The sequence below is a fragment of the Blastocystis sp. subtype 4 genome, assembly GCF_000743755.1.
Source record: "Blastocystis sp. subtype 4 strain WR1 chromosome Unknown seqid_0035, whole genome shotgun sequence".
Lineage (NCBI taxonomy): Eukaryota > Bigyra > Opalinata > Blastocystidae > Blastocystis > Blastocystis sp. subtype 4.
The window spans coordinates 21258-44565 of NW_014569512.1; the positions used below are offsets into that span (position 1 = coordinate 21258).

At 39.8% G+C, this 23308-nt stretch overlaps 9 protein-coding genes across 9 annotated transcripts; 6 read left to right on the plus strand and 3 right to left on the minus strand.

Moving 5' to 3' along the window:
* Nucleotides 1-241: 241 nt before the first annotated feature.
* JH06_0892 (hypothetical protein) lies at nt 242-6753 on the plus strand (the record flags this gene model as incomplete). Its single annotated transcript, XM_014673584.1, has 3 exons — nt 242-295; nt 325-387; nt 412-6753. The coding sequence occupies 3 exons, from the start codon at nt 242-244 to the stop codon at nt 6751-6753; spliced, it is 6459 nt and encodes a 2152-aa protein (XP_014529070.1).
* A 1480-nt stretch (nt 6754-8233) lies between these two features.
* Nucleotides 8234-9878, plus strand: JH06_0893 (hypothetical protein; the record flags this gene model as incomplete). The annotated part of the gene is made up of 7 exons (XM_014673585.1): nt 8234-8428; nt 8460-8684; nt 8715-9140; nt 9171-9317; nt 9347-9482; nt 9505-9552; nt 9622-9878. 7 exons carry the CDS (start codon nt 8234-8236, stop codon nt 9876-9878), a joined length of 1434 nt encoding a protein of 477 aa, XP_014529071.1.
* A 2215-nt stretch (nt 9879-12093) lies between these two features.
* Nucleotides 12094-14396, plus strand: JH06_0894 (glucose dehydratase; the record flags this gene model as incomplete). The annotated part of the gene is given in 7 exon segments (XM_014673586.1): nt 12094-12324; nt 12355-12441; nt 12456-12620; nt 12651-12856; nt 12886-13199; nt 13230-13304; nt 13975-14396. The coding sequence occupies 7 exon segments, from the start codon at nt 12094-12096 to the stop codon at nt 14394-14396; spliced, it is 1500 nt and encodes a 499-aa protein (XP_014529072.1).
* An 880-nt stretch (nt 14397-15276) lies between these two features.
* Nucleotides 15277-15552, plus strand: JH06_0895 (hypothetical protein; the record flags this gene model as incomplete). Its single annotated transcript, XM_014673587.1, has 2 exons — nt 15277-15429; nt 15460-15552. 2 exons carry the CDS (start codon nt 15277-15279, stop codon nt 15550-15552), a joined length of 246 nt encoding a protein of 81 aa, XP_014529073.1.
* A 598-nt stretch (nt 15553-16150) lies between these two features.
* JH06_0896 (hypothetical protein) lies at nt 16151-17107 on the minus strand (the record flags this gene model as incomplete). Its single annotated transcript, XM_014673588.1, has 5 exons — nt 16151-16242; nt 16271-16377; nt 16407-16792; nt 16827-16963; nt 16996-17107. The coding sequence occupies 5 exons, from the start codon at nt 17105-17107 to the stop codon at nt 16151-16153; spliced, it is 834 nt and encodes a 277-aa protein (XP_014529074.1).
* Nucleotides 17108-17150: 43 nt separating this feature from the next.
* Nucleotides 17151-18440, plus strand: JH06_0897 (histone-lysine n-methyltransferase; the record flags this gene model as incomplete). Its single annotated transcript, XM_014673589.1, has 7 exons — nt 17151-17277; nt 17309-17465; nt 17496-17730; nt 17759-18103; nt 18133-18180; nt 18206-18247; nt 18285-18440. The coding sequence occupies 7 exons, from the start codon at nt 17151-17153 to the stop codon at nt 18438-18440; spliced, it is 1110 nt and encodes a 369-aa protein (XP_014529075.1).
* A 567-nt stretch (nt 18441-19007) lies between these two features.
* JH06_0898 (hypothetical protein) lies at nt 19008-19376 on the minus strand (the record flags this gene model as incomplete). Its single annotated transcript, XM_014673590.1, is given in 2 exon segments — nt 19008-19231; nt 19247-19376. The coding sequence occupies 2 exon segments, from the start codon at nt 19374-19376 to the stop codon at nt 19008-19010; spliced, it is 354 nt and encodes a 117-aa protein (XP_014529076.1).
* Nucleotides 19377-19765: 389 nt separating this feature from the next.
* Nucleotides 19766-20884, plus strand: JH06_0899 (eukaryotic initiation factor-4E; the record flags this gene model as incomplete). The annotated part of the gene is made up of 7 exons (XM_014673591.1): nt 19766-19901; nt 19934-20050; nt 20097-20116; nt 20139-20285; nt 20390-20431; nt 20473-20542; nt 20568-20884. The coding sequence occupies 7 exons, from the start codon at nt 19766-19768 to the stop codon at nt 20882-20884; spliced, it is 849 nt and encodes a 282-aa protein (XP_014529077.1).
* A 71-nt stretch (nt 20885-20955) lies between these two features.
* JH06_0900 (MFS transporter) lies at nt 20956-22783 on the minus strand (the record flags this gene model as incomplete). Its single annotated transcript, XM_014673592.1, is given in 9 exon segments — nt 20956-21417; nt 21447-21559; nt 21601-21728; nt 21747-21975; nt 22006-22044; nt 22075-22223; nt 22237-22468; nt 22496-22579; nt 22609-22783. The coding sequence occupies 9 exon segments, from the start codon at nt 22781-22783 to the stop codon at nt 20956-20958; spliced, it is 1611 nt and encodes a 536-aa protein (XP_014529078.1).
* Nucleotides 22784-23308: the final 525 nt, after the last annotated feature.

The window sequence follows — 23308 nt, forward strand, 5'->3', positions numbered from 1 at the left end:
ATGATATCACAAAGGCGAATCTGAGAGATAATGAGTTTTGTGTATTCTTCTTATCCATGTTAGGAAGTTAAGTATTTTATAATTCAACATTTGTTAAACTCATTCTTGTTTCGTTGGAAGAAGCTATTCTTTAAAGTTTAACTTTACCTTTTCTAATCTGCTAATTAGTGTTCCTAAACCACGGGTATGAAGAATTGCCTGCTTACTCTTTCATTATTTCTTTGATCTTTGATCTATTGTGATGCCCGAACTTTCTGAGTACTATAATAACAAGGAGGAGTATATTTTGTCCGAAGTACGGTTTCTAGTACTCATTAAGAATAGGATAAAGAAGCTTTTATCAAGAAGAGATTCACACAAAGTGAAGAATTATGTTACAAGGTGCATGTACTCCACCTATGTGATATGTAGATTCTGTATCTCCAAGTTTACAATCCGAACGCATTTGATGAACAGAAAGATTGCTTTGAGAAACTTCGAGATCTCTCTGTGTATGGGAAAACTAAGGAATTGCGAGATATGTTGTACTTCCGCTATTTACTACTGAAACAAGGAGAATGTCCAGAGTTGAATCCGGAGTTGAAGTCGTATATTGCAGATCACTATGATGTGGCTATGAACTTTGGAAAGGCTCCTTTGAGACCATCTGAAGATGTTTCCACCTCTCCAAGCAAATGTAGTATTGATTATAATGCTTTTCAATCGTTTCTAAAGGATATGGACTTGGAGTACTGTACCGATGTGTATGTGGAACGACTTCTTAAGGTTAACGAAGACAAGAAGATTGCACATCAACTCTTGAAACGTATTTCGCGTCCTGGAATAGATGGCATTTTGAAGAATATCATGTTGTATCTATCTACACTGGAACATGAGAATCTCTCTAGTCAATCGTTGTGGTTAGGTCTGTTGACATTCGAAGATATGGAACAATTGCAAGTGGATGTTAAGAAGACGTATGACTTCGATATGTTCACTATCAGTGATTTCCGAGAGCAATATATCAAGCGTTTTGGAGATGTTCATATTGCTAGTGATGCGGATCCTTCTTCTATTCTTCTCTGTGAGAAGATTCGAAACCGTCGCATTGAATTTTTAAAGAAGAATAATTTAGGAGGCTTGCAAGATGAATACTCGGCTCTTCTTTCGCTTCAGAAACGACGTGGAGTGTATAATACGGATCTGTTTTTGGCTTATCTTCAATCATCTGTAAAGGATTCATCTCTAGTTCGAGAGGTACGTGGATACATGTCATATAATAATACTCTAACCAGTTTCCATCAAGACTTCCTTCATCATATCTTTCCTCAAGAGAAACCAGATCAATTCTTGCGCTATTTGAATGTCCATGCAGTGTTGTCAATCTATGAAGAGGAGTGTCTTCTTAGTGGACAGGAAATCAAGATCTCTGAATTGAGTGCGGAGGATGTTCAACGATTGAATGAGATGAAACGTTGTCGTGTGTTAGATGATAATCAACTGTATTATAATACAGGCGATCCTGTATCTGTTCGTGTTGCATTGAAGAATGTATCTTCTCTTCAAGTCCAGGTCTTTGAATTGAATACAATGAGTATTTATAAGAAGCAGGATTCCATTTCTTCTCATATTGATTTGGATGGTCTACAGCCATTGATGTCTATGTCGTATTCCTATTCATTACCATCGATGGTTTCACATATTGAAACATTTACTTTCCCTTCTCTGGATCATCGTGGTGTGTATGTGCTAGATTTCATTGCTGGATCTATCAACAGTCGTTTCCTCATTCGAATGGGTTCATTGAAGGCTCTGGTACGTACATCGATCATGGGCTATGCTCTTACGATTGTGGATGAGTTCGGAAATCGTGTGGAGGAGAATGTAAAGGTCATGGAGGGAGTTCGAAGCTTCACATTGGATTCGAATAAGGAGATTATCATCCCATTCTTGCCCCCAACAGACTCATCGCGCACTGTGACTCTTCTCTTGTGCCAGGAAGTCCAACCGAACTGGTATTTCGTGGATCGTCACACAATGAAGTTGGAGGAAGAGAGGCCTCGTCTGACTCTGTGTGGTGATGTGGACAATGAGGATATTGTCAAGGGAAACGAGAAGTGTCGTCTGGTACTTCGTCCTGTGGCAACTCTGAACTCCGAAATCTATCCACTGTCGTTACTTCGAAATGTAACAATCACCATACGTTGTGAAGCTTCTCAGGATGTGCACACTGAAACAACTCTTCATCCCACTCTGAAGGATAACCAGGACTTTGCTTATTCCTTCCGTGTTCTTGATCATGTAGTATCATTAGCTGCAACTATAACAGCAGATATTGCTCTGTCAAATGGTTCCTTGCGCCATCTTACTGCTGATTGCAATCTTTATAATGATCCTGTGCCTTCCTCTGATGTTATTACTTCTGTGAAGAAGAATGTTACTCTCTTCCGTCGTCGAAATCCTCAAAACAATGAGCTTGAGTATGTGGCTGCATTGTATGGACCTGCAGGTGAGCCATGCTGTGGTGTTTCGGTCAAAGTGGAGTTGAAGAGTATTCTGACAACACGCTCATATAACGTTCAGCTGGAGACCAATGAAAATGGTCATATTTTGCTTGGAAAGTTGGAGGATGTGAATATGGTGACTGTAAATGATGTTTCATTCCCTCTCTTGCAAGATCGCTTTGATATTCCTTCGAATGTGGAGTGTTCAGATTCTGATCCTGTTCAAGTGATGATTCCTGCTGTAACCAAGGATCTCCAATCATATTCTCTGATTTGTATGAGTCAGATAGATATGAATGATCACTATGGCTCAATGGCGATTAAAGACGGATATTTGATGATAAGCGGATTGCCTGCTGGTTCGTATACTCTATATATGACTGGAGAGAACTCTCAGCGATACTCAATGTCGATTGAAGTTCGTCGTACTGTTCGTTTAATGAAGGTTTATGACCTATATGCGGTATATGACACATGGGCAAGATCGTTGATGCCACAGCCTCTTTCCTTGGCATGTAATCTTTCTGATTCTAAGCTGCATATTCAGCTTCAGGGAGGAAGTTGCAACCGTCGTGTTCATGTCCAGTGTAAGCTGCTCTACGATAGCATGACCTTGGGAAAGCATTTAGAAGAAGGAAGTTCGACAAGTCAATCGTATTTCACTTCTCTGGATCCTATTTCGTCGGTAATTGTAAACGATCGATCGCTTCCTGAGGAATATGCCTACATCCTTGATCGCAAGCGTCAAAAGCGGGATCTTCCTGGAAACATGCTGCCACATCCTGGTCCTTTGCTGCATCCTGTGGAGTTTGCAGACACTAAGAACACAAGCCAGAAGGCAGAGAAAGGAAATGATTTTGCTGAAGAGAAGGTGGGATCTGGTTATGGAGCCCGTAATGCCAAACTCTGTGGAAGTAGAAGATTTGATCCGAAACCTCAGGCCTACCAGCGTTCAGCTTGTGAAGTCATTAATCGTCCCTCAAGCTTGATGTTGAACGTGGCGTTGGATGAGAATGGAGAATGTGACGTCAATCTGGAGGAACTGGGTACATACGGAGCTGAAGTGACTGTGGTGGCTGTAGATGAGGCCAAAACTGTGGAACGTCATTTGTACCTGGAAGAAACATGTCAAGAGAGGAAGATTCAAGACCTGCTTAGTGAACATCGTCTAAAAGAGAGTTTGGACTGTTCAAAGCATTTTACTGAGAGAAAGATCATCTCTTTAGTGACAGAAGACTCACCTCTATCACTGGATGGTAAGAGTGATATGGAAACAATTGGATCTCTTTCAGATTTGTTCTTATTGCTAAAGACATTGTCACATAATACTGAACTGGATTCATTCTCGTTCTTGTTATCATGGAACGAATTGAGTGAAGCAGAGAAGGAAATGAACTACAACCGCAATATCTGTTCGGAACTCAATGTCTTCTTATACTTCCGAGATCGTTCTTTCTTTGATACCAAGATTCTCCCTTATTTGAAGTGTAAAATGGAGAAGTCGTTCCTAGATCTCTATCTAATAGGAGAGGATGTGTCATCATTCCTGCAACCTCCTAAGCTTCTTCTTCTCAATGCTTTTGAGAAGGCTTTGTTATGTAGTAGGATTCCTGCGGAGGCAGCGAAAGGATTGGCTGAGAGTATGGGAGTGTGTGGAGATGGAGAGCGGATGAGTACCAAGCAGTTCATGAAGATCTTCAATACAGTGTTGAAAATGAAGTCTATGGAGAGTCTTCCTGTCGAGAATGAAGAAGCTGATTTTGAAACTCCTGAAGAAGAAGAATGTGTTGAAGAAGGAGTTGAAGAGGACTCATTATGTTGTGACTCATCAAATTTTGAGAACAGAATGTTGTGTGGAGGTCCTGTTGTATATGCATGTGCCACTGCACCCATGGCACCTTCAGCTCAAGGTATGTCTGCTCCACTTCCAGCTCCCTATATGCCAGCTTCACCTGCTTATATGTCTACTGGAAGTTGTAGAATGGATAGAGGTGGACCAGTTCTACCTGAGACATGCTTGTCTTCCAGATCCATGCCCTTTAGGAATCGAATGGCAAGAGATATGGCTTCGTTAAAGGAGCATAAGCAGAAGAGAGAAAAGCATTATGAATTGATGGAGAATACAAAGGAATATGTGGAGGGTTTCTATTTTAAAGAAGTCACCATGTATGTCGATCCTTCACGTGTTCCAAACTCTCCATTCTGGGAGGAGTTTGCATGTTATATGAGTAAGAAGGAATCAACACCATTCTTATCCAAGGAGTTCATTTATTGTACTCATTCGTTGTCAGAAATCCTCTTTTGTATGGCTGTTCTTGGTTTAGATATTCACAATGAGGTGAAAATTGAAGGAATGAATGAGATTGTGTTGCATTCAACCTCACCTGTCTTTGTATTCCACAAGATGTTGGCAGAAGCTGATATCATTCCCCATTCACAATCTCTCATTGTTCTTCAAAAGTACATTGATAACAACAATAACTATGTCAAGATTCAGGGAGAGAAAATGGAGCGATATATGACAGCAAATGAATTCCTTCCTTTCCATCCTTACACTTGTAAGATTTTCATCACAAATCTGGATTCTCTCCCTCAGAAGGTCTCGGTATTGTATCAGATTCCTGAAGGAAGTTGTCCTCTGTCTGAGAATTGGTACATGCATACAGAATCACTTCAAGTACCTCCATACTCCACATCAACATTCTCCTATTGTTTCTATTTCCCTTCTCTGGGTGAATACAAGCATTATCCTGCTCATGTGATTGATGAAGTCTCTTCAGATGTAATTGGTTTTGCTCAGTCTTCCTTTGATACATTAACGGTTGTTCCTATGTTGAAGACAGTGGATAAGTTGTCATGGCGTGACATTGCTTATTATGCGAGTGAAGAGGATTTGTTTGTCTATCTGCGAACGCATTCACTAAAGGACATTGATTGGTCTTTGATGTATTGGCGTCTGAAGGATAAGTCATTCTATCTCTCCTTCATCAGTTTCCTACGACAGCTTGGCTTCTACACGGAGACATTGTGGAGCTATGGAGTTATACATGGAGATGCCAAAATAACAGGCGAGTATTTGAGTCGAAAAGTAAAGGATAAGTTGGGGCTGGTGTTTTCGTGTCCTATGCTGACAGTCGAGCCAGCTGTTGAGAATCTGTTCCAAATTCGTGAATACAAGCCATTCATAAACAGTCGTGCTTTCCGTTTGGGTAAGAGCATCGAGATAACGAATGACAAACTGAAGGAACAGTATACTAAGTTCTTAACATATCTAACACAGAAGAAGCCAACAACGGATGACTATCTAGTAATGGTCTACTATTTCATTCTTCTTGATCGTGTTCATGATGCTTTGGTATTGTTTAAAACACGTGTATGTGAGGAGGTGAATGGACAACTTGTATGTCATTCAGACTGTCATAGTGAGATTCAGTTTGATTACATGCATGCCTACTTCGAATGTTTTAACAGTGATTTGTCAGCTGCTCGAGCCATTTGTGAGAAGTATCATTCGTATCCTGTTCTTTATTGGCGTAACATGTTTGCTAATGTGGAGGAGCTGATTCATGATGCCGAAGGATCTCTGGATTCAATGATGTTGGAGGATGAGGAGGAGATGGATCGAACAAATCTTCCTGAGAATGTGATACGATCAAAACGTGTGAAAGTTTCAGAAGACAGTTCTGTGAGTGTCTCGGTGACAGACAATACCCTTTCGATTCGCTATACGAATGTAGAGAAGGTACAAGTGAATCTCTATGAGATTAGTGCAGAGTTAAAATTCAGTAATTCTCCCTTCCTTCATGATAGCTCTTCTGATTCTCTCTTCATTCGTCCGAATTACACTGAGGATGTCCAACTCCCTGCTGTGCCCAAAGACAGACTGTTCGGTACTTTCTCGTATTCTCTTCCGGAAACGTGGGCTCACAAGAATTTGCTCATAGAAGTGTGTACAGACGAATTACGTGAGACCTGCTTCTCTTTCAACTCTACTCTGGTCGTTATTCTCTCCCAGAAGTCAGGACAGTTGCGTGTATTTGATCAGACAACGAAACGTCCTCTTGCAAACGCTTATGTGAAGGTATATGTGAAGATCAATGAGAAGGCGGAGTTCTTGAAGGATGGATTTACCGATATTCGCGGATACTTCGACTATTTCGCAGTCAGTAATGACTTGGGAACGAAGGCAAAGGCAGTAGCTATCTTTGTGGATAAGGAGGGATATGGTTCTTGTATTCGCGAGACTCTTCCTCCAAATGCTAGTTTTTGAGTAATTGACTTTTGTGATTGTTTGTTCTATAATGTTTCCTTTCAATGAACTGGTACCATAATAATCTCTCTTTTTGGAATTCCAAAATTGGCTATAATGGTTTGAAATGGTCATTCTTCGAGGATGGAGATTGAGACTGAATCACCATCAGTAAAAAGAAATATGAGTAACGTTGATGAATGGCTTCGTAAGGTTTGTGATTGCTGTTGAAATTGATAAATCAGTCAAAAGTGATTAAGGACTCTACTCCTACCTCTCTTCGAGTTCAAATTCAAGAATCTTCCTATGATGCTTCTGTCATGCTCCACTACAATTCGGATATCGTGATCGGAGGATATACTGGGATGTTTCTAAGTGTAACAGAGCGCCAATCCTCAAAATGGAGGATCGCGGTTAATGGTTCAGGTTCGGGTGTTGAGGATGTATGAATAGAGTGGTAAAATCACAGATAGGATACATTTGTGATAGTAAAAGCGAATAATCCTAGTGATACTAGTATTATCCACAATGGAGATGTTATATGTATTCGTCATAAATGTTGATCTATTTTATTAATGATAATATCTAGTATTCATGCGTTACTTGAGTTATGATCCTGAAACAAGTGAAGTCTCTCTAGTTGCCCGTGTGAATGGCGAGAGTGAAAACTGGATTATTTTCAATGATTTTGTTCCAGATACTTCAGGAGAGGTGGAATCGGGAAGTTATGTAGTACTGAAACGTCCAACAGGTCAATATCTAACATATGTGCAGGATCATGGTCAAGAAGGATTATTAAGTGTATCTGGAAGTAATACGGATACACGTTTATATGATCAGCAAATTTGGCGTATTTTAAAAGCGCATTCGTCCTATTTGGAAGTACTTAAATGATTCTTTCATTTAAAGTAGATTACGCCCAATTCGTTGTACAGTGAACAAATCATCAATCCAAAGCAGAAAGAGAATGTAGACCTTCGAAATCTCCCATATCAAGTCCAAGCCTCTCTGATAACAGAAGAAGTCCGTATGGCCTTATTCTTGTCTCCTGGCCGTTTATTATCGATTACAAAGAGTGACATGCCTCGAATTCAAAACAAACAACTGTTGATCGATGTTCCGATTGATTATGGGAAAGCAGAGGACTATTTGAAACTTGGGTTTTCTGTTAACGATCAGTATCACTTTGATGTTAATCTGAAGAATCTTCTAGAAGTTCTTCTACCAAGTGTAAATCAAGTTATATCCTTTGAATGAATGAATGATATTGCGTTCTTAACATCAATTACGAATCAAAACCTTCATTAATCAGAACAATCGATTCGAGTTCGGTCGTGTCATAACCGCGGTTATTCATCTAATCACGGAGAACATCACTACGTTTGACCGCATTATTAGTGAAGTACTCTGTTCTTCTATTATCCTAATCTAGTTGTCTCCATCCATCAGTCTCTCCAATCTACATCTCGTGCTTCTCTATTGGAATAACCAACTAGAAGTGATGGATAATCTGTGTCGATTATGTTCTATTATTCGAGGAGGACAATTACTCAATCAGCTGATCTTATTAGAGGAGAATGAAAGTAATGAACAAAAGAAACAGTTCTATCGAGATGTATTGGATACAGCTTCCAAGGAATACTTTGATATGATGCAGGATTATATTTATAAGGGTGAAGTGAATGATTACTATAATGTAGATTGTTTTTGTCATTCCTGAAATATAGGAGTTTATGGTTGTACATCGTCAAGAATCGTTGGGACGATTAGGAGCAGTCAACGAGTTCGAGTTTAACCCGATTCACGAATTGTCTGCCATCAGCAGTTCGAATGCAAAGATTCTTCTTTGTGGTCATTACATCAATATTGTGAATCATACGAATACGCCAGTAGAGAACCCTTGTTTTAAGCAATGGGCTTTTGGATATGATGTGACAGTGTATGGAGAAAACGTGAGAATATGAATATGAAGTGAGGAATAGATTGATGAAGCCTTCGATTATGCAAACCAGTTATTGTTAGGAGTATTGCGCAACGACGAACATGATATTACAAGTGTGATATGTAATTTGAATCGTTTGTTTTTCCTTCTTCGAGGAGAGCTATGTATTTGTCTCTACGACACTCTAAATGATTATTTGAATCAAAATGCGTCCAGTATTGATGTTGTGAAGATGCAGTCTCTGTTTCAAGTTTGTATGATTTCAGCATTTAATGATGGTAAGCCATCAACTCAGCGATTCATTGACTCGGTATCAGTAAATAAACGACTTGCTCGAAGTGATCGTGAAAAAGGCTGGGATGTGATGGAAGTGAGTGTGATGTTGGAGTATCCATTGAATATTGTGATTTCAAATGCTATTCTACAGAAGTACCGAAACCTGTTTCATTTGCTGTTGATGCTCAATGTATGTTTGAAGAGGGATAATCACTGGTAGAGAACTTGTCGGTCATTGGATATGTGTTGGTGTGTATTGAATCAGTACAAGCAACGTTCCGTTCAATCGAAACTATATATGGCTCGATCACTTCATAACAATCTAAAGTATTTTGTGAATACACTGTTGTATTATCTATCAACTGATGTAGGCAATACTCACATATTTAATAACAGGTAATTGGTCCTGCAACTACACAATTCGAAAAGGAACTACCTGTATATTCAACAGTTGATGACTTTGTGAAAGGTTTTGAAGACTTTGTGGGAGATGTGTATGAAAAGTGTTTCTTGGTGAGTGAAGGGTTATTGCGTGGGTTAAGAAGCATTTGTAGTGTATGTCTCGATTTCACAGAATTTGTTGATAAGCAGTTACATTGGGAGTAATGGAGGAGATATGAGAGTAATGAATAGTAATCAGTTGGGTCGACGGAAGATGGATCTGAGTATAGAAGAATCGACTCAGGAAGAAGGAACAATTCGTCCTTTGGTAGTGATGAACCAAGAGATTGGAACCCGTTTACGAAGTCAGATAGCAAAGGTAGAAGAAAGGACAGGAGCTGAACTCTGGAGTGCTCGTATAGAAGAACTGAAATCGAGTTTTGTTCGTTATCGAAGTGAGTTTTTAAGTATTCTGGAAGCGCAACCAGGGTTTTTGCAGTCAACGTTTTTGAGTTTGCATCGAAAATTGCGTCAACAGTATCGATAGAGATATGTTTGTCAGATTTGAATAAACAATATATGAACTATTGTACACTTCTTCCAATTCTTCAATACCACGTACTCGTCCTTCTAAAATCCACTTTGTTCACTTCCACCTACCTCCTAACTGATAGATTGCACAGAGCAAGAACTCTTTCGCACATATTCCTGAATCAAACAAGAACGTCCTTCGATTCTTGGACTGAAGTAAGATATTGACAGCTGTACAGCCATTAGGATCGCGTGATCCTAATGTGACATAGCAAATTGAAGAGACTGGAATCGTTCCATTCAACACATAACTGCGTTCATACAACTGAAGGACACCCGAATCCAGTGCAGATCGTGGGAGCTGCCAAAACAGATACAAAGGTGTGACACCTTCCATAGATAACTAGAGATAAGTAATAATGAGAAGAAGGACCTCAGCTACATTCCACTGTATTCGACCCCGTTCAGCATTCGCTTTCTTATCAGTATGACGAAGTCCTCGTACAAATTGATAATAACGAGTTCGCTTGAAGTTAACATACATCAACTCGAACAAATCTCTCTCACCTGGATTCACAAAATAGAACCGAATTGGTTTGCGAATTCCTTCCTTGATAGCTGTATACCTATGTGAGAGAGAATGAGAATGACTACAAAACAATCTTATCTGGATGTAGGAATGTGATTTCAATACCTTCCTTCTGAGCGAGAGATCGACGTCGTGATCGTTTTTCGATAGGACGAATGGTATGGATCTGTTCTAATCGACATTTGATGAAATCCTGCTTAGTATCCAATGTTAACAGATGGAGATTCAGATCCATAGTGACTGTACCTTCACGCACAAATAGCCAGGATTTCTGGAGAATCGAAAAGGTATAATGAAGTGCCGTCTTGGCTGATGTAAGAAGTGTCTCCTCGACAGCTTTGCTTGACTCCAGATCAACCAAAACTTGGGGCATTGGATCCCCTTCTATTTCATGATTCCATTTCAACATCATTACCTTGAAATAGAATGTTTCGCAACTGTATGAGAATAGATGAATCTGTCGGATGATCTGGTCCATATGACACATCACTTCCTCGACTCAAATAAGAATTCTGTCGAATCAAATAGGGAGCTGTGAGGGTGCTGCTAGCTCGATCTTTCTTTGAGGAACTCTCTGATGAATGGATTGAAAAACTAGGATGACGCATAACTGTCTGATTTCGACGTACTCGATCATACATTGCATTGACAGCCAAGGCGTATTCCTGTATATTCTGGACCTTTGGAGGAGTAATCAGAGCTGTGGATTTAACCATGAATCCTTCTGGAACCATTGATGTGATCTCTCGAGTAAGGATATTGTAATAGAGAGTTATTCCGGAACAATCACTTACACACCTCCATCCTCTTAGCTCATTCAATTTTGAATATTGGTAAAGACGTCGATTAACACTATCTCCAAGGTCTTTGGATCGGACAAGTACTTCTACATCACGATTGTCATCGATCAGTTGATATGGCATGAATGATGATTGACCTCCTTCTCTTGAATACATAGCAACTTCTCTCGACTGTGTATAGGTCGTAGCACCTCTCCGTAACGAATAGGGATTAGTTCCACCTCCAGACATTCCAGAGACTGAACTCGAGCGATGTGAACTCTTCCTACATCTCAGATACCAGAAAAATGAAACATGAAAAGTGATTCCAGCTGACGGTACTGTGACTGACTTCGAGAACTCGACGAAACAGCATCCATTCCGCGAACATGCTCCAGACTAGCTTCGGAAATAATACTATCCGAATGAATGGTCTAAAAAATCAGACGAATATACCAATAACGGACTTGCGTATCGCCTTGGACTGTGATCATCTGACCAGTCTTGGTATTTTTGAAAGCTTGAATTCCATTGACCTTGAGGTCCACTTCCACAAAGGTATCCGGATATACTCGAACGAATTCTTCCCATGTGAGTTGATGAACTCGAACACAATCCCGAATATTAAAAAAATATCTGTTGGTAATTCCCCAAACCTAAGAGAACAATAATCGTCCATCATTGGACACGATCTGCAACCATCGTAATTCACCACGAGTGCTCCGTAGTTGGACACTCATTGCAAAGAAATACGGCTATTGGAAGAGATGTTTCGAATCCGCTAGAAAAATGACAATGTTTTTGAAATGCCAGAAATATTGCCCCCTTTTTCTAGCGGACAAAACGAGCATTTTGGCATCGAAATGGAAACTGAGGACGGCTATGTACCTAAGAATATATTAGTTACAGGAGGAGCTGGTTTTATGTATTTAAAGGGAAAAAGGGAATTGACCCATAGTGCTTCTCATGTTGTGACTATGCTAGTTAAGAAGTATCCTGATTACAAGATAGTGAATGTGGACTGCTTAGATTACTGTGCCACAAGGAATAACTTGAAGGAAGTGGAGAATTACCCAAATTATAGTTTTGTGGAGGTTTCTAGTTTTCTATGGGTTCAACCATAGGGAAACATTATGGATTTCGATTTTGTGACGCGTGTGCTTGCTGAGAAGAATATTGATACCGTACTTCACTTTGCTGCTCAGAGTCATGTTGGTAAGGTTAGAAAGTGGATTTTATGAAAGATAATTCATTTGGAAATAGCCTAACATTCACCTATACAAACGTACTGGGCACACATGTGATGTTGGAAGCGTGCCGTCTCCATAAGATTAAGCGTTTTATCCATGTGAGTACTGATGAGGTTTATGGGGAGCAAACAAAAGATCAAGTAGATTTGGGTTGTCGTCTCGATGTATAGGAGAATGTTGTAGAGGACGCTTTACTTGATCCTACCAATCCATATGCGGCAACAAAGGCTGCAGCAGAATTTATTGTGAAAGGCTATCAACACTCATATCACCTTCCTGCTATTATTACGCGTTCGAACAATGTATACGGTCCGCACCAATATCCTGAGAAGGTGATTCCAAAGTTTATCAATCTTGTGGAGCGAGGGAAGAAAATGTGAGAATAGTGATTGACATTAAGCATAGGACGATCCATGGTACAGGGCACAATCTCCGCACCTTCTTGTATGTGAAGGATATTACTGAGGCTTTTGATCTCATTCTGCACAAAGCAAAACCCTACGATTTGATCAACATTGCGGGAAAGAGTGAAGTTACAATCCATCAAGTCGCAGAGACTGTCTGGAGACTAATGAACAAGGAAGGTGATGTAGAAGAACACATTGAGTATGTACGAGATCGAGAGTTCAATGATTTTCGCTATGCAATTGATGGAACAAAGCTAGAAAAGATGGGTTGGACGGCTTCAACTACCTTTGAGGAGGGAATGAAAGAAACAGGTGTTTGATATTCCAAGAATTCATTTCTAGTGGCTTGGTATCTGAGTCATCCTAATCACTGGGAGAACTACGAATGTGCTCTAGAAGCTCATCCTCATATTCAGAGTAGATTAAGTGAGCATTTTTAGGTGGTTTTGTTTTTTGTTTGTACCTCACAAAATGAAGTAGAGACAGTGAAATGATAGTAGTAGACGTATGTCACATACAAATTGGCAGTTGAATAAGAACGGTGTCCTGTTTATCTTCTAGCATTACTGTTGCGTTCAGTAAGATGCATTATACCAAGTTCAAGTAGCAGTCAATCACTTCTGAAATGTACTAAATGATCATATCAAGGACATCCAATCTTGTTCATTTGGTTTATTGAAGATAATAATAAGCACATTCACCGTTATCTTAATGACATACCCATGTTGGTGACAGTTTGCTTGGTTAATAATTTGTACGTGACATACGTCAACTACTTACTACTACTGTCGAAATGAATCAACAAATATAGGGAAGAACAATAAAGTAATATAGGAAAATTATTGGTTTAGCCAGAACTATGAGATTACCGATTCACCAATAATCTATCCGTATTCTAAATGATTGGTTAAACAAAACTCGACCTATGAAATTGCCTCCCTTTTGAACCGCGGCTTTTGAATGAAACGAGTTTCAGATTTCTCTTTACATTTGGAACCTTTATTGCAAATATGGTAAGTTTTGATTCCTTAGTGCGGTGTTGAGAGAACAACGGAGAATCGTACTTATTGTGTGTAGTCAGGAAAAGGAGGAAAAGGAGGAAAGGGAGGAAAGGCCCCTTCAAGCAAGAAGCAAGTGATGACCCGTTCGACCAAGGCTGGTCTTCAGTTCCCTGTCGGTCGTATTCACAGATTCCTGAAGAGCCGTGTGTCTGCTCGTCAACGTGTGGGAGCTACTGCTGCTGTATACATTGCTGCCATTCTAGAGTATCTGAGTGCTGAGGTACTGGAGTTGGCTGGAAACGCTTCTAAGGATCTGAAGGTGAAACGTATTACTCCCCGTCATCTTCAACTCGCCATTCGTGGAGACGAGGAATTGGATACTCTTGTAAAGGCTACGATTGCTGGAGGAGGTGTTGTTCCTTACATTCAGCCTACTCTCATTGGAAAGAACGGTGAAGAGGATGAGGAGAAGGAGCTGGAAATTGAGGAGCAAGAGGATGTTGAATAAGCCATGTATTTATGAATACAGTGGAGGATTGTTTGTTACAACAAGAAGTCAATGAGCGATATCTCGCTTCGAGCACTTGCATCGACAGTGGAGGAAAGGAAGTTTGATCCTACAACTCATCTACTATTTGTTGCTCTACTAGATGGTGTCGGATACATAGGATCGAATCACCTAAAGGACAGATCTCTAAAGGACAACATTCGTGATGATATGAGCGTTCACAACGAAGACATTTCACTAGCGGAGAGGCTAAAGTCTCGTTCTTCTTACAAAGTGAACACGAATGACGTGGACATATGTGAGTCATTTCACCACAACATTCTTTTTGTTTGTGATAGTATTTCCGACAGGATTCAACTGAACATTGTATTAAATGTTGATCGATGTCATACTCCTTACAATGAAAGCATCTATGCTGATTCGTTGATATCCACCTTCAGATCCTACAACACCTTTTTGACAATCAGGACAAAGCCAAGGTTCACCTTGAGCAATGACAGCATTAACACTACGAATAATAGAAATGACGAAACTCAACCATTCGTGATGAAAGAAGCGCTTGCAGTCACCAGTGCATTGAATCAAGGATCCTGAGAGCAGACACTCGCAACACCGTTCTACAGTCGACTCTTGAAGGCGTTGCTTCTTTGATTCCATGTCCTACGGTGTTCGCTGAATCTACTTTTACTCTTGAATAGTGTTGTTTTAGATAATTAACAGTAGCCCACATAGCTCAGTCGGTAGAGCGTTAGGCTTTTAACTTAACGGTCTGGGGTTCGAGCCCCCATGTGGGCGTTTCTTTTCATTCTTTTTCGTTCATAAATGACTGGTTAATGTTTTCAAGAGTTATAATATAGATGTTCAAGACTTTAATGCAGAAATGGATGATGGCATGTTGGATTTGCGGGTGACTGTTAAAGCGACACAAGGAACCGAAAGTGTGTTTGATAAGCTTAAAAAGTCCATCTGTTCCAAGTATCCTTTAGATGATCACTTTGTTTGGGAGGAATATGAAGTGCCTCGTATGGCACGCGTATGAGTTGTTTGGATGTAACAGCTGTAGATTATTGTAGAAGTGATCAAGTTTATCTATATCTTTGCTATTGTTCTAGTTGTTACCTTTTCTTATGTACGTTGTTTTGAATCGGGTTCTTGATAGATTCCATTTTCAGACGGCATCCTTATTGAGATTGCAAGAAAGGTTAAAGAAAACAAGTTCCAAATACTGATCCTGTGCTACTTATCGTTTGTGGTTGTTACAAATACGGTTTCAACGGGAGCCTTCGAAGTCTATTTGAATGATTCATTAGTGTATTCCAAAATACAAAAGTATCGTTATCCGACAGAGGAGGTAGAAGTAAATGTGCAAATGTAATGTTCAGGAGTTGGAACGTCTCATCGTAGAGTATGTGAAGAAAGAATATTCTCTTTGTTTTAAACGATTTAACTCTGGTTAGCTTTCCACGATTTGTGAAAGTAGTTCTTGGCCTTCTTTGATTCTGTGTTGATGATCGTTGCTTCGGATGGAGGTACGAATAGATCCATTTGCAAGACACCTTCGTTTAGATTCACATGACCTATTCCACAGAACGTTGTTGGTATTGTTTCTAACTAATTATGCTCTATGGATGGATACGCATTCTCCGTTTTCTATTGGTATTTCCTGATATCAATGTCTTTTTGGGACCACAAAGAAGAAGCATAGGAACTTGGGCCACTGGCTTCATAGGAACTGGCTCTTCCCTATCCTTGATTCACTTTTCCTGTTTATACAGCCAACGTTCGTAGAATTTGATATCTGGTGATAGAGGGAGGATTTTGTCTCTGCGCAGGGTTTGGAAGAGTTCTACTTTACAATGAGGAATCAAGAGTACTTGAAGAAGGGATATAAGCAACACAATGCTGCTGCAACATTGTAATATCATTGAGTACAAACCAAGGAGCTACATTTGTATGGACATAGGAGAGATTCGTGATATCCCTACAGTGAACTTTCTAAACAACCAGTACTCCAGGTCAATGCAAAGAGGAGACGACTCCGGTAATCCACAATGTTTTGAACGATTCACCGTTTCTGAGGTAATTTCATAATTGGAATGAAATACTGTATTGATTTCATCCACAACAGACTGTAGTAACACATTTACATCACAACCTTGATCACAACGCAGTTGAAGTTGAGTCTCAATCAATCCACTGTTTGAGTAGTTTTTAATGAGGATATCTTGGATTCGAATAGGATACGAATGAACAAGAGAGAGTGGATCCGACCGATACTGTCTTGATTCACCGATAAATGACGACGCCACTTTGTAGAACTCTTTTCGACTCACTGTTGGACCTTCTTTCGAAGAAAGAGTTAACGCAATATTATATATATTGGTTACATCGAGATACTACGTTGCATTCAAATGTGGAATCGAGTCATACCTTCATTAAAGGTTGGGATCGACCAATCCCAAACGAAACAACTCCAGAATACTCAGGATCCAGATTTTCGACAACTGAACATGATGTAATATTCAGTTTCTCCATTAATTGGGATTGGACCTCCTCGACACTTTCTCCTTTGAATATGAATCAATTCGGATTTTCTTACCTTTGTACTTGTATAGCATGACATGTCCAGATGTTACAAACGAACGAGTGAATGATCCCAGCAAATACGGAGAATCCAAGACTCGGAATATAGGCTGTGACACACGATACATCGGAATAGATTGAATCGAGGCCAACACAAAAGGATTCTGAAAAATGGATGAAGATGATGACACTGGAAGTATTCTAAATCGAGTCATGAACGAACTTCATGTAGTTAAGTATCATCGAGAGAACAAGTCTACACATGATGTGGTTATTTCAAAGGAATCCTTTCATCCAGGTAGTTTACAGCTTTGATTGATACCAAATAGGAGACGAAATCTATTGCAGTTATCCTTATGCGGCTGTTTCGGTTCCGCGACGGTCCTCTCAGATTTGTTCTTATTGCTTTAAACGGACAAAATTGATGAGATGTTCTCGATGTCGAAATACCAAGTATTGTAGTCGGGAGTGTCAAGCAAGGGATTGGTTGGTGAAACGATGTATAATAATATTCAGGCAACATCACAAAGTGGTTTGTTGTTTGAACAATACTGATGCGCTAACTCATCTTCTACTACGTATTGTACTTTCGTTAGTAGGTTCGGAAACAATGACACCTCTCTACTGTGATGGTCGTAATGATATCTATCGCAAGCAATTCGAGTTGGAGACGTTCTTAGATTTGCAGGAGGTGTTAAATCGAGATCCAAATATTGCAGCTGTCGAACTGTATAAGAAATGTCCGTTTCAAGTATGGATATGGATTCATTTCTCTCTAGAATACTCTTCAACAACTTATTTCGGAAATCGCGCCGAGAATTCTAGAACACAGTGATACTGTGCTGAGAGAACGAGGATTTTCTGATGAGTCGTTAAGGCGCTTACAGAATGGTTCTCCCTATTCATCAAAAGTAACTGATTATTGTTTGGTTCGCCTGTTACGCAAACAGTGTGTCAATATAGTTCCAATTCGAAATCATATACTGGAAATTATCGGTTATGGCATTTATCCCACTCTTTCTCCCATTCAGCACAGTTGTGATCCCAATTGTGTTGTTGTCTTTGATGAGCTATGTGCTAAGTTGATAGCTATTCGTCCGATTTGTCCGAATGATCTCCTGACTGTCCTAATTGCAGTAATGTTCAAATGTAGGTTTCATTTATTTCTACACGACATGCCTATCCGGTTCGTGATGAGTATGTATTGTGGTTGTGATCCATTCTAGCTTTCTCGCTCTCTATGGATGTTACGTCTGCGACTGTCCACGGTGTACAGTCTGGATCCGTTTTCAAAATCATATGTAGTGGAAATCGGAGGAATGGAAAAAGAAAGAAAAGGAAGCGTTTGCAATAAAATGTCCTGAAGTTTTTAATGGAATTTCTTGTTCAGGATTGTGCTTTCCTATTGTGTCGTTCCCAGGTACATATCCTTGTATGGAATTGAAGTGTCTTCGATTATAGTTGAATATTCTTGTTCCATTTGCCATAAATCGTTCAACAGTCTTGAATCGATGGAGGAATACTCGTTCTTTCATGGTTTTGAAGGATTGCAGAGCCATCGAGACCAGGATCCGAATGAAATTAACATCAATCAACTAAAAAGATATATCACACAATTAGACAAATTGTATCCTTCTAGGAATCCAGAATTGTTGATTGCTCGAATACTGTTACTTCGGTATTATGCAAATTCGGAGGTATGAATTGTCTGTATGGTGAAATGGAAGAATTATCAGGCAGCAGTTGAACTTGGAGAATTCCTTCTCCCGCTAGCAGTAGATGTATTTGGAAAGAGTCTGGAATTAATGGCCTTTGTATCTATCGTGGTGTTCTTTTAGACATAGTATTCGTTACTAATCTCTGCATATGATGGAGTCCTTCTAAGCACAAGAGCGAGAGAATATCAACTACGATATAATGAATTGTTCAAACTGCCACATAGAGTTGATTTTGTAGAGCAGAATTCTTTAAAGTCCCTTTCTGAGTCAGACTTGTTTGTTTGAAACAAAGATAGAGCGAGCGGCGAGTTTAATTAAGCTTCTCAAGTTCTTTGAGACGATTGATAATATCAAGCTTATTCACATCCAGGACCTCTCCAGCAACAATATAGTTGTCCAAAATCTCGTAAACCTTGTAGAAACTGAAGATGATGTCCATCTCGTTCACGTTCTTGAAATACATATCCAGAGTCTCAACGAAGAAATGAATCGTTTCCAATGTAAGTAACTCATTATCCTCGATATCCACAGCCACTGTAAAGTATAAACCCGCATAACGTCGGGTGATCAACTTGTACGTACTAAATTCAATGAAGTTTGTCACCTTGCTCTCACGGGTCGAAACAAGCTTATGAATCTCATTCTCCAAACGACTCTGCTCCTCGAACTCGACTGGCATGTACCATTTTGACAGTCTTGTCTTGCCCTGTTTGTTCTGAAGCAATAGATAGCGAATCATCGAAAAAATGGATCATTCGAGGAAATGGAATTGATTATTATAAGTCACTGGACGGTTACTAGTAATGTCGTTTAATTTCGCTTATTTCTTCCTATTTGGGGTTCGGTACCAGTGATATTGATGTAAGAATGTAGTTAAAACCGAACCGACGAAGATCATCGTTATGGGTTATGCATAATGATCTATGGACTCCAACCATCTCTACTGTAAACAAGCAGTAAGAATAGAGAAGATAAATGAAGGATATGGCCCAAAATAGAATAGATTTGGCTATTTATTCATATTTCTGTACCAAGCTCGTTGTTGCTCAATTTCTCCATCTTTTTCCCATGTCAAAGCCTACGGAGCCCTATGACCCCCAAACTCTGGACCATTACGAGTCTTTCCACAAGGAGATTGATCGAAATGGTTACTTGCACATTGCAGGGTATGCCACGGTGTTTGCTCCGTTTGGATGGTTCATCGGTATGAGTGAGATTATTTTGATTGATGGGTAGCAAATGGTAAAGACAAACGAACTCGCTGTTTTGCAATGCTGGCTTGTGCTTGTCTAGGAGCCTATTGTGGTCACTGTGTTGCTATCACTTCTGCGCGAGAGAGATTGGAGAAGAGACGTTGGTTTAAGTATCACTGCTAAGTCTTTGATATCAGTATATCTAGTTCGATTCAATGCAATTTTAGTATGAAGTGTTTGTTGACTAGGAACTACTCATGTTTATTATGTCGAAGGGACAACTACACGCATTTGAGAACCGTTGGGTTCTCCTTGAACAGTGCTATATTGACAACCGAGCTGATCGGTCCAAAGGGTATGACAATTCGTTCGATAAACTTTGCATTATCGACACAGTTGAATCATTTTGGAAATTCTGGAGAGGACTTCCAGCAATAACGTTGAGGTTGAAATATGGGATTTAGGAATAGAGATGTCTTTTATGATGGATGTGAAAAAGTTGTTGAACGCACGGATTCCCGAGTTCCAGATGGCGCACCACGTAAGTGTAGAGTAGATCCGAACTGGAGATATGATGGATAGATTATTGGACAGTGTATTTTTAAAGAGGGCATCGAGCCGAAATATGAAGACCCCCACAATGAACATGGAGGTCACTGGATGTGTGTTTTTCTTAGTGGTGGCGATTGGATGGTTTCATTTCGTAGAAGAGGACCATGACACATTATCAGTATTCTGGGAGGCTTTGGTGATGAGTCTTTTGGGAGAGGCACTTGACCCGGCAGACAATATTACGGGAGCTCGTGTCATTGATAAATCAAATCCGGGACACAATCAAATAAACTATCGAGTGGAGGTGTGGTTTGGAGATTGGAGCAATGAAGAATTCAAAACACATTTGCAAGAAGAGTTAGCTGCTCTGCTGAAGAAATGCGGTTGTAAAGCAACAGACATATCAATGCAAATTAATGATACCAATAAATATGCAAAATAATGAATTATTTGTTTCAGAGTAATGAAAAGACTATGACCATCTCATTGCTACTACAAACATTCTACAAAGAACTAAATCTCCATTGTATCATCTCCAAACTGTTTACGTATTGAGGCTGTGAGATTGAAGGCTTCTGCATCCTCCGGCAGACTACTAGGTTCTTCTGGCATCGATTGACGTCGCTGCACTCGAAGATTCCGCTTTTTATCATTCTTTCCATTTCCTGAGACGGTTGTAGATCCCAGGAACTCCGTTTCATATTCATTATCCTCGGTCATAATGCCAACTTTTGCATTATGCTCCAGACTATCTGCAAGACTCACTTGACCCGCCAGTTTTCCTCCGGGAAGATAACTACACATCAACATTACAACCACCAGAATAATAGCTGGTATCAGGGTAATAAAGAAAGGTAAATCTGCTTGCTGGTTGTATAGCTCTTCGAGAAGAAGAGGTGACACGATGTAAGCAAGTTGACCTCCAACATTCGCCAAGGATAGAGCTTTCCCATGCGTCTCCTCGGTACTTTCAGCCTGCAATGAAAATACATGAGAAACCCTACAGAAAGAATGGAGGGAGCAACTGGGGCATAAAATCCGTAACCCACAATGATAAGAATAGCTCCCACAAAGTACCAGACACGATTGCTGTAGATACAAATGATACAAGCGATGGCTATGATTAAGAATGATTATCAATAGGACCTCCAACAATACCAGCAAATGAACCCACTGTAGGGATGCTGATCCCTCTGTCATTAATGAGCCATCGGAATAAGAAGCCTGTCTGAAAGATATTCAGAGCACTTCCAACTGCACTAAGCAGACTAGTAGTGAGATTCATTCTATATTACGACCTGAACTGAAGAGAAGTTAATTCATGTTTGACACTTCCAAACTGACAGACAATTGTGTCAAAGATGGAAAATATGAATTTGTTACAAAACTCGCAGATGATAGCAATCACAATGAGATAGTTGATTGTCAGATGAGCGTTCTTTATTTTCTCTTTTTCTATGGATTCATTCGTCTCAGATCTCTTACGCTCCATTCGCAACGATGCAAAGAATTTGGTTTGAATCTCATCAACTTCTATCAATCAGACCACTCCTCCAGTCTAACCCTTATCGGCAGCACTTAACAAGGACTCATCCAAACCTCCTATGAATCATGTCAATGGTTCACAGCTACGTCTGTTCGCCTGCTTCACCATTGTAAAGGTACGGAGTAACTGACGTTTCTCTACAACCGATTCAACAGACTCAGGAAGAAAGAATAGGGCATAGATGAAACCGAAACAATCACAAGCCACTCCGAAGAATCGAAGCATCAAACCAACTCTTTAAAGCTTACATTGCATAACGGACACTCTTTGTTGAGATTAAACCGGCAATGAGAGGCCCGATACACTGCCCAGCATTCATGACTGCCTCCAAACGAGCTAAACATGTTGCTCTTTCCTTTGACGATGATATATCTGCAACATAGGCTTGGGTGATAGATATGACACAGTCGAACAATCCAGAAAGACAACGTAACAGAATATATACGTAGTGATTACTTGCCGTAAAACAGAAAAAGTGACCTAGAAGTGAGTCGAGAGACTAAAAACGACAAATGGAGAGACCACCGAGAGAAATGATGAGTGTATTACGTCGACCAATCTTGTCGCTAATAGCTCCAAAGTAGAGAAAACCTAAAATCATAAGAGTAACAAAAATGGACTAAGGAGTTGAGTAAAATAATAACCACTGAAACTAATAGCATAGAGAAGTCCATCAATCCCGATTTCCATATTCAAATAGGGAATCATAGGTAAGATGGAATAGAAGGATGTGATATGAGAAAAGTTCACAATATATAAATTCCATCGCTGCCATTGTTGACGAGATCCATTCATGTCCAATTAGGATGAATATGAGTGGCTTTTCATTAGTTGTATTTCGACAAATAGAAGTGATTTAAATCAATACACTCAATTGCACGCAAAGATTCCTTATAAATGCTGATTCGTATGAATATATCGAATTATGATGACTTCTCCTAATAATCCGTTTCAAAATGTGTAGAGAGAATGATCCGAACGGTTCTTCTCTTCCTTATGGACAATCATGCTATCTGCAAGAATTGAAGTATCAAGCAATATCGGAAACCGATTCAATGAACCAAATAGATTGCAGTCAAACTGGTGAATTATCACCAATTCTGCAGTGGAGAGAGGTACAGACGTCATTGCATGACTAATGACGTCATTTATTGTCTCTCTTTTATGGGTTGCTCTAGTAGTCGCATTACTCCAACCTTCCAATATGCATCCACTCTCCCCAATACAGAAGATGTGGAACATGGATTGGTAGAAGTCTATTCGGTTCTTCACTGCTAGGGAGCTATTTATCGTGCTATAGGATACGAAGACCACTTTAAG